Below are 16,341 nucleotides of genomic sequence, written 5' to 3' on the forward strand. Positions count from 1 at the left end.
AAAAAAGTTTACATCTTTGGACCCAGGAATTCCTTTTTTGAGACTGTATTTTAAAGAAATAACTACACATACAAGCCAAGACATATAAATGTATGTCTTTGCAATATTATCTTTGGAACAAGATGGAGAAAAAATATCGACTTTAATCCAAGAGGGATAAGGAAGGCAGGCAGGATGGTGGAGGTCATATCCCTAAAGTGAAGACACTAGAGCTGTTGCTCAAAAACAATGGTTCCTCAAAAAGTTAAAAACAGAATTACCCAATGACTCAGCAATTTCACTATTAGGTATTTATCCAAAGGATACAACCATAGTGATCTAAAGGGGCACATGCACCCCAGTGTTCACAGCAGCAATATCCACAACAGCCAAACTATGGAAAGGGCCCAGATGTCCACAGATAGATGAATGGATAAAGATGTGGTGTATATATACAATGGAATATTACTCACTCATCAAAAAGAATAAAAATCTTGCTATTTGCAATGACATTTATGGAACTAGAGGGTATTATGCTAATCAGAATAAGTCAGAGAAAGACAAATACCATATGATTTCATTCATATGCAGAATTTAAGAAACAAAACAGAGGATCATAGGGGAAGGGAGGGAAAAATAAGATAAAAACAGTCAGGGAGGCAAACCATAAGAGACTCTCAACTATAGGGAACAAACTGAGAGTTGCTGGAGGGGAGGTTGGTGAGGGGAAGGGGTAACTGGGCATTAAGGAGGGTGCTTGATATAATGAGGACTGGGTGTTCATGTAACTGATGAACCACTAAATTCTACCCAGAACTAATAATATATTGTATATTGACTAAATTAAATTTAAATAAAAAAGAATTTTAAAACCAGTGATTGATATTTTTCAGACATGTGTGTAGTGGACAGAGGCTTACTGTTGTAATGGGCTTTGGAAAGGACATTGGAAATAGGATGTGGATTAAAACACACTAATGAATGATTATGTAGTAACTTCCTTTGTTTCCTCCTTATAACTCATCAATTCTTTAGTAAAGGTAGTAATGACGTTTTGAATATGTTTGGCTTTTGAGGGGAAAATGTGAGAAGGCTGCAGTCCATGATCAAGATGTCCAAGAAGACAAGCATGTCTACAAAAGGAGAAATAAGGATTCAAGATGCACATATATTGTGATTTGAAAGACTGAATCCAAAACACTTCAGTCTCTAAGAGGTAGTGAAGTCTGAAGGACAAGAAAAATGGGAAATAATAAATCCTGAGGCTAAGGAATGATTAGGAAATTATGGTATATCCATTCTAAGAAACAGTACATGGACATTACAACTGAACTTTTGGGAAGTTGGTAATAAGAAGCAAAATTGCTTATTATTATTATTAAATAAAAGTGGGAATAAATATTGTACACTGGAATTTAAACTTAATCTGCACAATATCTAAACAATTTAAAGAAAGATTAGAGATAAGATCTAAATGCTATTAGTTATTTATATTTGGATGGGAGATGACATTTAGGATTTTACTCTTTTGCCTTCTCAAATTTTCCAAATTTTTCTGTAACAAACATGTATTGCTTTCATTGTGGTGAAAAAATGAACTAGGTCTTTCAAAACTATCATGCCTCCATGGAAACACTAGGGAATTATTTGATTTTAAAACTGTTTACCCTTGGAAGATCCACCAGAGAGGAACAGTAAAAAAATCACAGTGGGGACTTCACATGGAATTTCAACCAGGAACAGCTTCAAGTAATTAAAAAAGATATATAAAACACTGGGGAAAGAAGACTGGGGAAAATAATTACAGATTATGTATGTGGTCCTAGAATCGAATGTCAGCAAAAAAGAGAAGAACAATTAGCAATGTATTAACTAAAGTATTTTGAGCTCTGTAGGGAACCTCAGACATCTGCTAAGTTACTTAAACATCTCTGTGCATTGGTCATTGTGGCAAAAGAATAGAAGTCAGGATCTCTAGTTGGAGGGTCACAGTGTTTTACCTACAAGCTATGTAACTGGGACAAGGTATTTACGTTGTGCTTGAGTGATTTTTTTTTTTTTTTTAAGATTTTATTTACTTATTTGACAGACAGAGGTCACAAGTAGGCAGAGAGGCAGGCAGAGAGAGAGAGAGAGAAAGAGGGAAGCAGGCTTCCTGCGGAGCAGGGAGCCCGATGCGGGGCTCGATCCCAGGACCCTGAGATCATGACCCGAGCCGAAGGCAGCAGCCCAAACCACTGAGCCACCCAGGCGCCCCGATTTTTTTTTTTTTAAGATTTAATTTATTTATTTGACAGAGATCACAAGCAGGCAGAGAGGCAGGCAGAGAGAGAGGAGGAAGCAGGCCCCCCGCTGAGCAGAGAGCCCGATGCGGGGCTCGATCCCAGGACTCTGAGATCATGACCTGAGCCGAAGGCAGCGGCTTAACCCACTGAGCCACCCAGGCGCCCCAATGCTTGAGTGATTTTGATTTAAATGAGTCAAAGGGCAACTTCCTGTTTGCAGCAGTGTTATTACAAGGATCAGGGAGATGAAGTATGAGGGAGGGGAGTAAGTGAACCGCTAAATGCCAGACAAATATAGAGAACTGTCTTTACTGAAAAGGACTGACAATTACCCCACACGTTTTAGTCAAAAGCATATAACAAAACCAAGTCAAACCAACCAACCAGTTAAACTCATTACACTAAATTTGTCTTCATGTACCAGAAACTGTGGTACATGTTTCTATATTTATTATCTAAATTTCCTTTAAAAAAAAAAAAAGCCCTTAATTTCTAGTGATTCTGTGGAAGCAAAAGAAGTAGTAACATAAGGAAAACACTGACATTTTTTTTTTTTAAAAAAGGGCAATGTCTCTTCTGTGACTTTCTTGAAGTCTGGCTGCTCTACCCCTCAAAGCCAAAAGAAAGGGGGGCGCCTGGGTGGCTCAGTGGGTTAAAGCTTCTGCCTTCAGCTCAGGTCATGATCCCAGGGTCCTGGGATCGAGTTCCGCATCGGGCTCTCTGCTTGGCAGGGAGCCTGCTTCCTCCTCTCTCTCTCTCTCTGCCTGCCTCTCTGCCTACTTGTGATCTCTGTCAAATAAATAAATAAAATCTTTAAAAAAAAAAAAAAGGAAATCTACCTAAATCACATATATCAACACATGAAGGTAACTTTGAAATTCTACCTTTTACTTTCCTTGAGAGATAGCCTAGAAAATATTTTCAGTTATTTATACTTCTGGATTAAAACATTATTGAATTAAAATGAGTTTAGTATTAAACTCATTGGCTTTTCAAATATAAATACCTAGAGTACAATCAGGTTGTAGATACAGAATTAATTTCTGTAGCTCTAAGCTACATTCATGCAGGTCAAGCTTGTTGGCACTCTGAGTAAATAGGATCGCTAAGGACTAATCAGGGAAAGTGGTTGGATGGGATGAAGAATGGAGAACCACTGCAACAGTAAATTCTTCATTTTGGAAGGCCACATATTTGTATTCTAAATTTTAAGTATAATTACGGAGCTAAGCCTTGGTTACTCACCACTGGGGTAAGGGTCACTCTAGTTTGTGGATCTGAACTAGTACTATTCCTTTGGTCCTCCTTTTCAAAAAATCTGATCTTTTCAGGGAACACTTATAAAAAAAGATTGTCCACCCTGCCTTTGAGAACTTTTATATCCTTTCTGTAACATGCATACCCTCTGTTATGCTAGTTGATACTTTCTCAGTCTTCCTCAATCAGCCTTGTCCTTTCCAGATATCGGTACATTTATTCTAATTTGAATATTCATGACAGAATTAATTTACATCTGAGTGCCTTCTTCAGTTTACAAAACCATTCATTTTGACTAATGATCCAGGAGAACAAACAAATAAAAGTTGATATTTACTTCAAGACCAATACAGTAGACTCTATCAAGGCATGACATTCCAATTATTTAAACATCCTCTTCACATCTTGGCATACAGACAAGCAAAAAGCTAACAATGAAGATTCACAGGGTTTTTAGAGAAACTCTAAAGAGAATTCCAATCTCAAGATCTCTAAAACAAATCTGAAACAACACAGCTGTTAACTAATTTAAGCACTATCAAGATAACTGGTTGAATTTCTTAGAGGAAATAAAAATACAAATGACACATGGATTCTTGAGACCTTAACTCAATCCAGGACCCTTCGGCCTTAGTGCAATTGGAACGGAACCAACTTCCACACTATCTGTGTTTAAAATAAATGAGAAAATTGGAGAGAGCCCACACAGCTGTATCCATGTCCACAGCTGTCAGCCAGTGGTCGTGTGACAGATTAATTCAGCCTTTCATCAAAGGGAGTTTTACTGGACAACCTCTCAAATGTTTGAGCTTCAGAAAACAAGACTAGTTTTCCTTACCAAAAAGGAAATGATTAAGTAAGGAATAAGCCATCTCATACTGACCTTTTAACCTTCTCTCTGTCTTGAAGTACACAGTTTCATGAGAATGGAAAAACACTAGCTAAATCAAAGTTACGAACTGTACAGCTGGGCAGGCTCAGATTAAGCTGAATTTGGAAATGGTTCCCTTGGTAACAAAAACGGACAGAGATCGCAGAAGAAATCACCCAGTAGTAACATTTAAAATGTCTTAGTCCATTTCAGTGAAATGAAGCAGGTTAAAGTTGGTAAATTATAAAGCCCTTTACAAATATAAAGAAAGATAAAGTCGTCAAATTCAACACAAACATTACAGTTAGAAAAATCAGAACATTCCATTTTGTTAACCTTTAATGTCATTGGGATAACTAAGCACACCAATGAGCTTTTTAGAATCTCTGATGTAAGGTGTACTTTCAAACTGACCTTTCCAGTCTTATTTTCTTTAATAAGGAAATTTGATGATATATACCTTTTAGCAGTACAACAAAATTCTCACATTTTTGTGTAGCAAATGATGGTTAAGAAAATAAGAGTGGTTGCTTCTGCATCTAACACTGGTGCTTATAAAGAAGTAGAAAATGTCCAAGAAGATCTGAATCGAATTTAATTATATGTCTAATTCAGTTTTCTAGAAACACTTGAAAGATAATAAATATCATTAAAAATACATCACAACCCAATTACAAGTCTGCCTGATAGCAGACAAAGTAATGTCTTAGAGCCAACTGCTGGGAAATTTAGATTAATTTATATGAAATCTGTGATGAAAGCTGCCACTGGCTTAACCTCTAACACTATTTTAATATGTTAACCATCACACCAATGAACTTTCAGGATGAGTGTGAGGATTGTGTGTGTATGTGTGTGTGCAAATATATATATACATATATATATGTATATATATATATATACACACACACACACACATACACATAAACACATACATGTCACACACAAAAATGTAAGTAGTTCTGTCAACAACATGTGTCCTATATGTTCAGTAAATCTCTCCATAATGACAGTTAGTTCCTTCTTTTATTTCCTTTCTTACTTTTGGTTACTTGAGATTGAATGTGTATTCTGGGCATCTGTTTTTTTTTTTTTTTTTGCCCAGGCAACATCTTCCCTGCTTTCTTTTTGTACTAGCAGTTTATTTGCCTCTGCAGACTTCTCTCCCCACCCCCAGTAGAGCCCGTCTTGGTGGGTCTCAGTGTGCAACTAATGGACAGTTGTGTGGGACTCTGGCCTCTTTCTGCTCAAGATTCAGGATGCTGGTGGAAAGTATTGAATGTACCTTGCTAGGATCTCATGCCCTGGACCATCACCTAAGCAGGATCCTTTTAATTATCAGACTCACCCAGGACCATGATAAGTAGTTAACACTTTCTCTCACTGAGTATCCTTATGAAACCTAGAAGAGATCATTATTGCTTTATTTTATAGATCCAGAAATGTGGATTCTGGGGACTTCCTCAGGAACTGATATCTCAACCCAGCTCAGTGTGAAAGACCTATGGTCCTCCCCACTCCACCAGCCAAGGTCATGGTGTTGCAGGAATAGAAAACAGAAAACATCCCCCCAACATGCCCTGACACTGCAGGGAAGCTGCTGAAACACAGTCATCGTTTTGAGTACTAATTCTGTTCCCTTTGAGAATTTTTGCAGTGAAAGACATCTGGAGGCTGGTGTGAGGTCCCTGGGCACCTCATGGAAGGCAATAGTCAAAAGAGGACCAAATAATATTTGTAAGTGTGTAAGGAGGATGAAGAAAAGGAAATAAAAGGTATATTAAGGAAATGTACATTGAATGCTAGCTAATGAATGTGTCAAAAACCACAACAGAAATTGCCACTAATTGGGGAATCTCTACATTCATGAAGATTTGTGCCATTACAACCATCTGGGAAAGAAGAAGAGCTATCAGGATAATGGCATTACTTCCCGTTTGTTGTGCATGGCCCTCCCTGACAATCGGTCCACCTCCTGCTCAGATGTAATAAAGGGCATCATCATGAAGTTGACTCTGTCACATTGGCAGTTCTCCTCCAACTCGCTTTCCTTCTGGCTTAATGCCTCTCCTTCTCTTGGCAGTTGGTCTTGAGGAGAGTAAGCTCACTTTTGCTTAAGTCGCAAGCACCTCTCCTGGGTCCATTTAAAAGCGTCGTCTCTGCATCTATCTGGCACATGAGCTGGCTGCTCCTTCTTGCTACCCTCAGAGTCCCCTTCCTAGGTTCTTGGGTCAGATCAAGTTTCAATTTACACTTCTCTATTTACATGGTCAGATTGAATTCAGATTCCACCCCCTCCAATTACTTCAGTTTTTTTTGCTTTCTCCAATCATCTATTTATAACTCTCAGCACTGCTTTCCATTGCTTGAACCTGGAATCTGGTCCTGTTTCATTGCTATCTGCACCCACAATACTGAGACCCTCGCCTGTGCTTCCTTTCAGCTAACTGGCTCATTATGAAATAGCCCAAATAAGTAATTGTGAATGTCTATATAAATGAGGGGTAACAGTAAAAAGGTAGCATAGATAACTAGGGAGAAAGGCTGTTCACAAATGTGTAAGAATAGATTAAAAATGGACTTAAAAGACAATAGCACAACATATTTTATAAAATGATGTGTGTGAGAGGTATGTTAAAGATGTTATTAGATTTTCTTTCTATAGTTTTCACTTTTCTACTGAAGGGCTAAAAGGCTATTATGAAAGACCAGAGCAAGAATTTTCACATGTATACAAAGTTTTCCAAATACTTTCAAATCCTGCAGATTAATGATCCACAAGCCAGTAACAACTTAAAGATAACAACTAACATTTATTTAGGTGTATTTTGCATCTTTTTCCTGATTGTACAGATAATTGATATAATAATTCAACTTGACCGTGTATTTAATCTTTCCAAATTAGGACATGCAACTTAGGGAGGAAACTATTTTTTTTTACTGACTTCCTATGCACTAGAGATCATACCGAATGATTGGTTAAAAAAAAATAAAAATAGACAAGCAGTTTTTAAAAAAACAACCATAGAGTACCATACACACTCCACAAATTAAGAGAATAGTTCTACTTGATGATCTAACAAGTAAGTTTCATTTTCCTTGAATTTCTCTTATGATGCAGTTGCTCTCTCTTACAGTATATCAACTGTGAACAGGTGGATTAAAATATATCAAGGGCTTTCTAGATAGTACCCTTAAAAATTGGATTGATAAAATTCCAAAACAATTAAAAATTCCAACAGAGGGGCGCCTGGGTGCTCGGTGGGTTAAAGCCTCTGCCTTCAGCTCAGGTCATGATCCTGGGATCAATGGTCCTGGGATCAAGTCCCGCATCAGGCTCTCTGCTCAGCGGGGAGCCTGCTTCCTTTCCTCTCTCTCTCTCTCTGCCTGCTTCACTGCCTACTTGTGATCTGTCTGTCAAATAAATAAATTAAAAAAAAATTCCAACAGAATTAAATAAACAGCTTCAAACAGCATCTGAAGGAAATGAAATAAACAAAATGGTGGGTCTGTGTGTTACGAGAGTATCAGGTTTGGGCTGTATGCCTTTTAGGAAATCACTGTGTTCTAGTTAAGCATTCCAGATTACTGTGGAATGAAACCAATTCTAAATTTGCCTTAGAACAATAACTGGTTTGTCAAATTCAAAATGCACATGATCACAACAAAAACAGATAATCCATCATAATTACCTACCATAATCATCTTCTCTCCTTTCACTACACTATGAGTATACCCCAAAATTCAAAAAAAAGTATTTTATATTCCCTGACATAACCTTAAGCCTTGTCCTCATGTGTTGGGTATTTTGTTATTTGAATTGCTTCTTTCTTATCTCCTATCAAGTCATCTCTGAAGCTTGCCTAGAGATATTGGCTTCGTTTTTAGAAAGCTTAGATAATAGTGCTGTGGAAAGTATAGTCTGGCTTTGGGTACTTGGGATAAGGTGTGGGTAAAAAACCACTAGTCATTTCTAAGGCATAACACATAGAGCCATCCGGGACCCCTGAGTGCCATTTTGATCCAGTTCAGAATTTTGTCTCCTGAGTGACTCTGTCACTTCAGCTTTTTCCAAGGCTCCCAGGAGGAAGGTGTCACCTCTACAGTCCAGTGGCTTCAGTCACCATCACTGAGAAGGCAATGTCACTACAATTATATCCCCCCTCCCTTGCCCTTGGAAATGGAAATACTCTACTTGGTTTTACTAACACAACATAACATTTGTTACCCCCCACTAATCATCTTCACGGTGACCATGCTCAAACTGAATTCCAATGAACCATCTTAAGACAGACTGGTATTGCTGTGAACATTTTTATGGAAGAGTAAACTAAGGTTCAGAGTGCTTTCAGTAATCGGCCCAAGGGTGTACAGAGGGAAGGTGAGACACAGATAGAATGACCCCCCAGCATTTTAATGATGTGTTTCACTTCTTTGGATTCTGTTTTCCCAAAATAAAACCCACATCTCTGTATAATACTTCGGGTGGATTGAGCAATCCCCTGCTCTACAGAAGAGAGCACCTGGGAAAGAAGATACGCCTATCTCTGGGAGAACAAGGCAGGCCGCAGTGGCGGAAAGTCCCCAGTGCCTTCCACGGAAGAAAGCTAATCACAGTATGAATGATCTTAATTAAATGTGAATGCATAGCTACTGAATGCTGTGGGAAAACTCCCTCTTTACTGGCTGCATTTCCCATAGTGCTCAGTAGCAATACCTTCAAATTCAATTAAGATAATTCCTAGAATGATTAGCTTCATTATATGGTGAGACATTGGGGACTGTCCTATTGCCAGGCTGTGTGTGTGATCCCTTTGAGATAGGCAGAATTTCTCCTGCCTGTTGTCTCTCTTACTGGTCACTAGAAGTCAATCTCACAGTAACGTCACCCACAGAACTTCTAAAGGCAACTGGGAAATTATATATTTTTTGACTGCTCTAAAGGTTAATCATCCCAAACCAACCAAGCGTTCAAGCACTTATCCTTTTTAACAGGCTCATAGTAAATAGTGGATGAGGGGCTTGCAAGCCAGTAGACAAGACACAAGTAGGGATCCACAGTGGACACATCTGGACCAAGAGGTTAGTTTTAGGACTCTGTATATTCCATTTATGAAATGCTGGGTGCAGTGATATGGGAACAAGGCTGAAGGGCTCATTTGGCTGTGTTTCCCAATGGGAGACATACACCACTGAGATACTGAAGACAGAAACGAACCAACAACAACACGCCACCAGTCCTGTGAGCCAGACCTCTGATAAATTCTTTTCACGTTAAATTACCACCAAATACATTGTCAGTGTAAACAGAATCACTATTACTCAAGACAGAATATTCTTGTACCTGACTTTGGCCTATCAGGGGCTGAGTGACTATTCATTAATTAGATTATTCATATTCAATAAATGACCATAAAGAATCATTATTATATATGTAATTTTTAAAAAGCTGCTGTATTTCTAGATTAAGGATGTTTATATGAACAAAAGATTCTTTACCCCTAGAGCAGGAGTTCTCAACCAGGGCAATCACCCTCCCTATTCCAGGGGCCATTTGACAACATTTGAAGACATTTTTGATGGTCACAACCGGGAGTGAGTGTTTGCATGTAGTGCACAGAGGCCAGGGATGTTGTTAAACATCTCACAATGGCCAGGACAGCCTGGCCCAGGATAGCTTGGATCCAAAATGGCAATAGTGCTGAGGCTGAGAACCCCCGCCCTGAAGAAAGCAAGCAAACCCTGAACCGCTCCGTAAAATGAACGTTCCTGTAAGAAGAGCGGCCTCACGATGTTGTCACAGCCATTTACCATATAACACGGACCATCCACGTTACGTGCGAGTCACTGATGTACCCCAGCAAGAGGCCCTGATATTCAGCCACGGTAGTTCCTATACATAGATGTCTAGAATTCTAGAATAAGTACACATTTCCAGAGCACTCATTTTGTTTGCAACAATAATAAGGCAGAAACATTTTTAACCATAAAGAAACCCAATATTTTTAACCTTTAAAACGTACTATTTTTCACTTTCTTTCTTGGCTCATTTAATCAAATATTTATGTACACTTTCATAATTTAGGTCATTCTTTTGAAGAATTTTAAAACAAACAAGTGATACATGATCAAAATAGAGCAGTAATTTAAGAAAAAAAACATACAATTACATACAAGTCATCAATTGAGGTCATAATTGAGGAGATTATAAGCTTTCTTTAAAAATGAAAATAGTCCAGTAATATTCTAGTAATAGTTTAACTTTTTGAATTCTCTCTCAATCACTATTACTCAAGACAGAATATTCTTGTACCTGACATTTTAAAATAAAGATTGAGTAATTCAAAAACAATGATGTAAATAAAAGAGGATGTTTATGAGCCAAACAGAATATTCTGTTCTATCTAGGACCTTGCCCAGCACCTATGTTAGAACACCACCCACGGTTAATCTCTCTCTGTTTTTAGAGTATTGAAGAAAAGATTAGAAACAAACATTGACATTTAGATACCTACAGAGCCTAATCTGTGGATTTCTTCTTGATTTATTCTCCTTACTGTTCTTCTTTTCTTCCGAAATTCACTGGCCTCCCGTTTAAAAACCTTTCCTCTGAAGCTCATTGTTTCCTGTTATTTGAGTCGCAAAATATTTTAAAAATACAAATTTCGTAAAACACCTTCCTTCTGAAGCTTCACCAGGCTGAACAAATCCTCCTTCTCTGGTGAAAAGGGAAATGCTCATGCTATATTACCATAACTCAACAGAAAGGAAAAGAAAACCAAAAAGTTACCGCTTCCTGTCACTACTAGCTGTTCTGATATGCTTCTGTGCGCGTCTTCTCCCTAGTCACCTGCTTTAGAGTACGACAAAAACACAAAATGGCTTTGGACATTTAAGACATTTATCTGGACATTTATTTAGCTCAAAGGTAAATAAATCATGGGATGTAAAATCACCCATGGAACCAAGTCCAGACTGAATTAAAGAGCTGATTTACTATAGGGTTCCGTGTCTGCCACTGAAACAGCTGCCAGACTTCACCACCCTGAACGGATCCCAAAGAAAAGCTGTCATAATATACGTGGGATCTGAGGAGTCTGTTTCAAGAAATAGCTCATACGAGTGTAGATTCAGTTAGTGGTCTTCCAAGATGGTCACTTAGGGCATAAGGAGAAATGAGAATTCTATTCATATTGGTTATCTAAATAAATTGTACTCTACTGCTATTTAATATAATAAATATTGACATGGACACCTTGCCTATGCCAAATGGTTACAAATAGTCAAATAGTTAATTCCTTAATCTGTACTCACTTTTTCTGGGGGGCTATTTCGAACTACGACTCTATTTCAAACCTACCTGAATTCTCCTTCCTGTTTTATTCTTCTCTATGACACTTTCTAGCATGTGACACTACGAGATATTTTACTTATTTATGTTACTCATGGTTTGTCGTCCTGCACTCGACTCTATGCTCCACAGAGTGGAGATTTCGTCAGTTTCATGTACCATGTCTTCTGTGATGAGAACAGTGCTTGGCATTCAGAAGTTTCTCAGTATACAACTATTAAGTTTAATAAAAGAAAACATGAGGGACTGGAGTGCCTAGGTGGCTCAGTCAGTTAAGCGTCTGCCTTCAGCTCAGGTGATGATTTCAGGGTCTGGCGATGGAGCCCCGTGTCAGGCTCCCTGCTTGGTGGGGAGTCTCCCCTCCCTCTCCCTCTTCTCCCACTCCTCTGCCACCCCCCTACACCTTTCCATGCCCTCTCGTTGTCTCTCTCTCTCTTTCAAATAAATAAATAAAATCTTTATTAAAAAATGAATGAGGGACTTAAATTTATTATGCTTAACTGTGAACCTAGTCCCCTATGTATATTGTGTTTTGAAATATGAGTTATTGATAAGAACTCTATTAATTTGTATAAATAAACATAGACTATAGGAGTGTGGTCAAGCTTTTTCTACTAAGTGTATGAGGTAAGAAATATTTGAAGACCACAGGACTAGCAATTCACTGATAAGATGAAACATTTGAAAGATTGAGTCAATAAAGACTGTGTGAGATGGCTGTTCAGTTGAAGATTTTGTTTCTTCACCTGGAGCATGGACCTAGTCAATAGTGCTGCCCACAAGTTTGATGAAGATGCTAAAGGAACCACTGCTTGTCCACGAAGCACTATGTGGGTCACAAAGATGATTGAAGGAGTATTTCCCCTGAGGACTGATCTCTATGACCCCCAAGATAGAAGAAAGCCCTGCCAACTTCCTAGGATGAGAGTCCTAAAGAAGGAGTACTATGAAGAGAGTAATTATGCCTGTTTTTATATTAGGGAGGGTCAGTTCTTAAGATATTTGTCAAAGGCACCCCTGTATAAAGCACAGTATGGGTACATTGTGGATACAGACAAGACACTTAACCAGGAGAGCAATTTCTTTGCAAAGAGTTCTCAATACACTGGAAATTTTGATCTTTAAGAAAGAAAAATAACCAGGCTGTTAACTAGCTCACACGTTTTGCTCATGCCCTAGCTGGAAGAAGTATTAAGCTAAAGCCAGAAAGAAGGAGTATTAGGGCAATGTAGGACTATGAGCAAATAGAGTGTGGTTTTTGTGGAGACTTTTGTTCCAGAGCCCCGTCTTCTCATTCATTTGCTCAACACATTTAATGGTGCAGGTGCACAGTGGCTGCCTTGAATGATGCAATGAGCAACCCAGAAGTGAGTGCTCCTAGATATCCTGTGGCTTTCCCTTAACTTCCTTCAGGTCTTCCAGCAAGTGTCTATTCCTCAGAAAGCCTCCTTTGACCATCAGTTTAAAACTGTGGCCTTCTCCCCCAACACTTTATTTATTTTTTATAAAAAATTTTTGGCCATAGAGAAAATAGAATAAGACATTTTTCCTGAGAAAAGAAAAGAAAAAAAAAGGCCTTCTCAGGAAGGCCTTTCTGAGAAGTCACTTTTGCAAACACAGTTCTTGATTCTGTACTGAAGGTGATGATCTTCAGGAAAACTCTCACTTAATCAGCTCATCCAAACCACAATGGCCCAAGTAGATGTCATCTGCTTATTTAATAAGCCTCCCCCTGCATCACAGTTGTTGTTTACTAACAGGGGCCATTCCCTCTACCCCAGTAATAACCAGACTTAGTTGAAGCACCTCCGTACACCCCAGACTTGAGGCACTCATCATCTATTTCTACCTTGTCAGGCAGTGATTTCTATAAGATGGAGAAAGAGATAGTGATTGTTCCTTGTCAAAGTGTGGACGAAGCGTCTTTCAAGAACTATGAGAAAAATAACAAGATACTATAAAAATAAGAAGTGGGGAGGTAAACTGTATCATCATTTTAAAACTACCTTGGGCAAACAAGGATTCCACGCAGCACTAGCACTTTTGTTCCATGGTCACTGAATATTTAGCAATATATGTCTTCAGCTCCGGAAGGATTTTACCCTCTAAGTAGTTCTTTGGCATCTGTTAGATGAGCAGACACATGCAGAATTTTCAGATTTGACTTGTTTCTTTTAAGACATTATCAGAGTCTGCCTCTGGTCACCTGATTTCCTGGGGTAAGATTATGCTTCTATTTTAAGAGCTGAAAATAGTGTTTTGCAACCATTTTTAGATTATGGACCCATTTGAGAATCCAATAAAATCTTCAGACTCACTCTCAGAAAGACGTTAGTATTCAGAAAATGTGCGTGCATAGTTGGAGGTCTCAAATCTCTGAAGTCCATCCATGAACCTTATTATCCATGGTAGCCTAAATCTCCAACTTGTGATTTTAGGAGATAGGAATTTGTCTTGTAATGAAGCATTTAGTAATATTGAGCAATTCTTGTGTGACTTCCTCTCTTTCTAAAATTTGCATTTAGTCTCTCCTCTATTCCTCTTTAGGCACCACAGTTCTTTATCCTGGAGTCCCTCCCACTTCTTGACTTCTGCAAAGTGAGAATGACTCATCTGTCCCCTTGCTTAGCTGTTGACTGAAGCTCTCTTAAATACCGGCAGAACAAGACATTGCCAGGCCACATATGGGGATGTCAGATAGGCATAACTTGGGGTGACTGCAAAGGAGGAGGAAACCCTGTAGCATAGAGTGTGCTGTTGCATGGGACGGCTCCACTGGGGACCTGCACTGGGCTGTGCCTTCCTTGATTTCAGACCAAGTTTGTTTCTCCAGCATTCTGTAATACTCCATACCATCCCAATAAATTCCTTTCCTGCTTAATTTCATAAATGTGTTAGAAATTAAAAAAAAAAAAAAACCTACCCAGGACAAAGGGTAAGAATAAACAGAAATTAGAAATTGGTTGGCTCAATCACCAGGAGTCATTGTCAAGCTCATTAGTAGAGATCTGGTACCAATACACCAGAACTTATTAGACACTATACTCAAGGCATTGCTGGCTTAGTGAGATATGAAGCTAGCCTTAAGAAGCTTGCTCCTGACAAAGGAGTTCACTAGAGTTGACGGAATCTAGGAAAGCTTTATAGTAAAGACAGAGCCTAAGGCAGACTTTGGTTAATAGGTGGGAGTCAAATAGGTGGGAGAAGGGTAAAGAACGCTCCAGGAAAGAGGAATGTAGCATGATGAAGACATAAGATAGAATGGTTAAAATCATGGGATCTGGAATCAGCTTGGATTCAAACCCTAGGTCCATTTCTTCCTCATTGTATATCTTCAGCTCAGTTTGCTCATCCTTCATAAACTAAGGATAGCATAGTAGTCACCTCAGAGTTTTTGTGGAAATAAGTGAGATGGCACTGAAAATTTTCAACATATTGTCTAGTAGGTAGAAAGCATAATGACTGCTTAATACAAAAGCTAAAAAGCAGGTCAAAATAGAGTGGTTAAGAAATAGTAGGAAGTCCATCCTGTCTATACCATGGTTGAGAAGAAGAGGAGTGGTAGAAACAACTGAAAATAGAAGCCAGGGGCCAGTTCATGGAAGGCTTTGAATGCCAAGATAAGGAGGTTTCCATTGTATCCTGAAAGGCATGAGAAACATGAAGATTTTTGAATTACAATTAAAATAGTGCCTTTGGAAGATTCATTTGGCAGCAAAATTAACCCAGGTAATAACAGAATGGTGGAGGGTAGAAAACACGGCAACATAAACAATCTTAGATTTCACTGAGATTATAAATGAGACCTGACAATTAAATGGAAAATCAATGGTAGTTGATCCTTACTGACCAAGTACTGGGTGCTGGATGCTGACCCAAGTTTATAACACTCTCCTTAAACCTGTGACACTGTGAGCTAGGTATTATTATTATTATTATTATTGTTATCACCACCACAGTTTTAGAGAGGAAGATATTTGGGTCCTGGGAGGTTAAGCCATTTGTCCAAAGTCTGAAGTAAGTAAGTAACACAGATGGGATTTCAGCCAAGGCAGTCCAGCTCCAGAGCCCAAGCTTTTAACCAGAAGGGAGGTTCGAAGTTGCCAGCAGGTTTCTGAGTTTGCCATCAAGGAGATGGATGATATGACCGAGGGACATAGGGTAGTAAAGAGAGAGGACCTCTTTTCTTACCAGTGCTGATGTAGACATGTTGAAGTTTGGGTGAAGGAGACAGGAAAACAGAGATGTCCAGCAATGTTGTTGTATGTGTGCTTGGAACTCATGAAAGACTCAGTGCTGGAGATTTGAAGCTGAGAGTCACCAGAAGAGTTAAAATTGAAAAGTCTAGAAGTAAACTGAATTTTTGGAGAACAGAGTAGCACAGCATTGAGAACAGTCTTGAAGTTCTTTTACATATGATAAATGGAAGGCCATTTAGGACATTGAGAAAGCACAGAGATAAAGTGGGGGAAAGGACCAGGGAAGTGGGGCACCCAGATGCACTGGGTGGGGAGTTCAAGGAAGGTGCTACATGGCATCTGAGCAGAGATGGATGTAGGACCTAGAATGTCCAAAAAGATTCAGCATGAAAGATAAGC

The 16,341-nt window shown here is 38.8% G+C and overlaps 1 protein-coding gene across 14 annotated transcripts in view; it reads right to left on the reverse strand.

Annotated features, from left to right (window-relative positions):
• Positions 1-16,341, reverse strand: part of DOCK10 (dedicator of cytokinesis 10) — a 262,830-nt gene that overhangs the window by 154,351 nt on the left and 92,138 nt on the right. The window contains exon 1 of one of the 14 annotated variants that reach the window (XM_032354992.1): positions 10,908-11,012. The exons of 12 other annotated variants lie outside the window; for them this stretch is intronic. In XM_032354992.1, the coding sequence (XP_032210883.1) occupies positions 10,908-11,012 (105 nt within the window). Of the gene's footprint in view, positions 1-10,907; positions 11,164-16,341 lie in introns of those variants that run through there. One more of the 14 variants, XM_032354990.1, reaches the window with a different exon arrangement.

The sequence above is a fragment of the Mustela erminea genome, chromosome 8 (genome assembly GCF_009829155.1).
Source record: "Mustela erminea isolate mMusErm1 chromosome 8, mMusErm1.Pri, whole genome shotgun sequence".
NCBI lineage: Eukaryota > Metazoa > Chordata > Mammalia > Carnivora > Mustelidae > Mustela > Mustela erminea.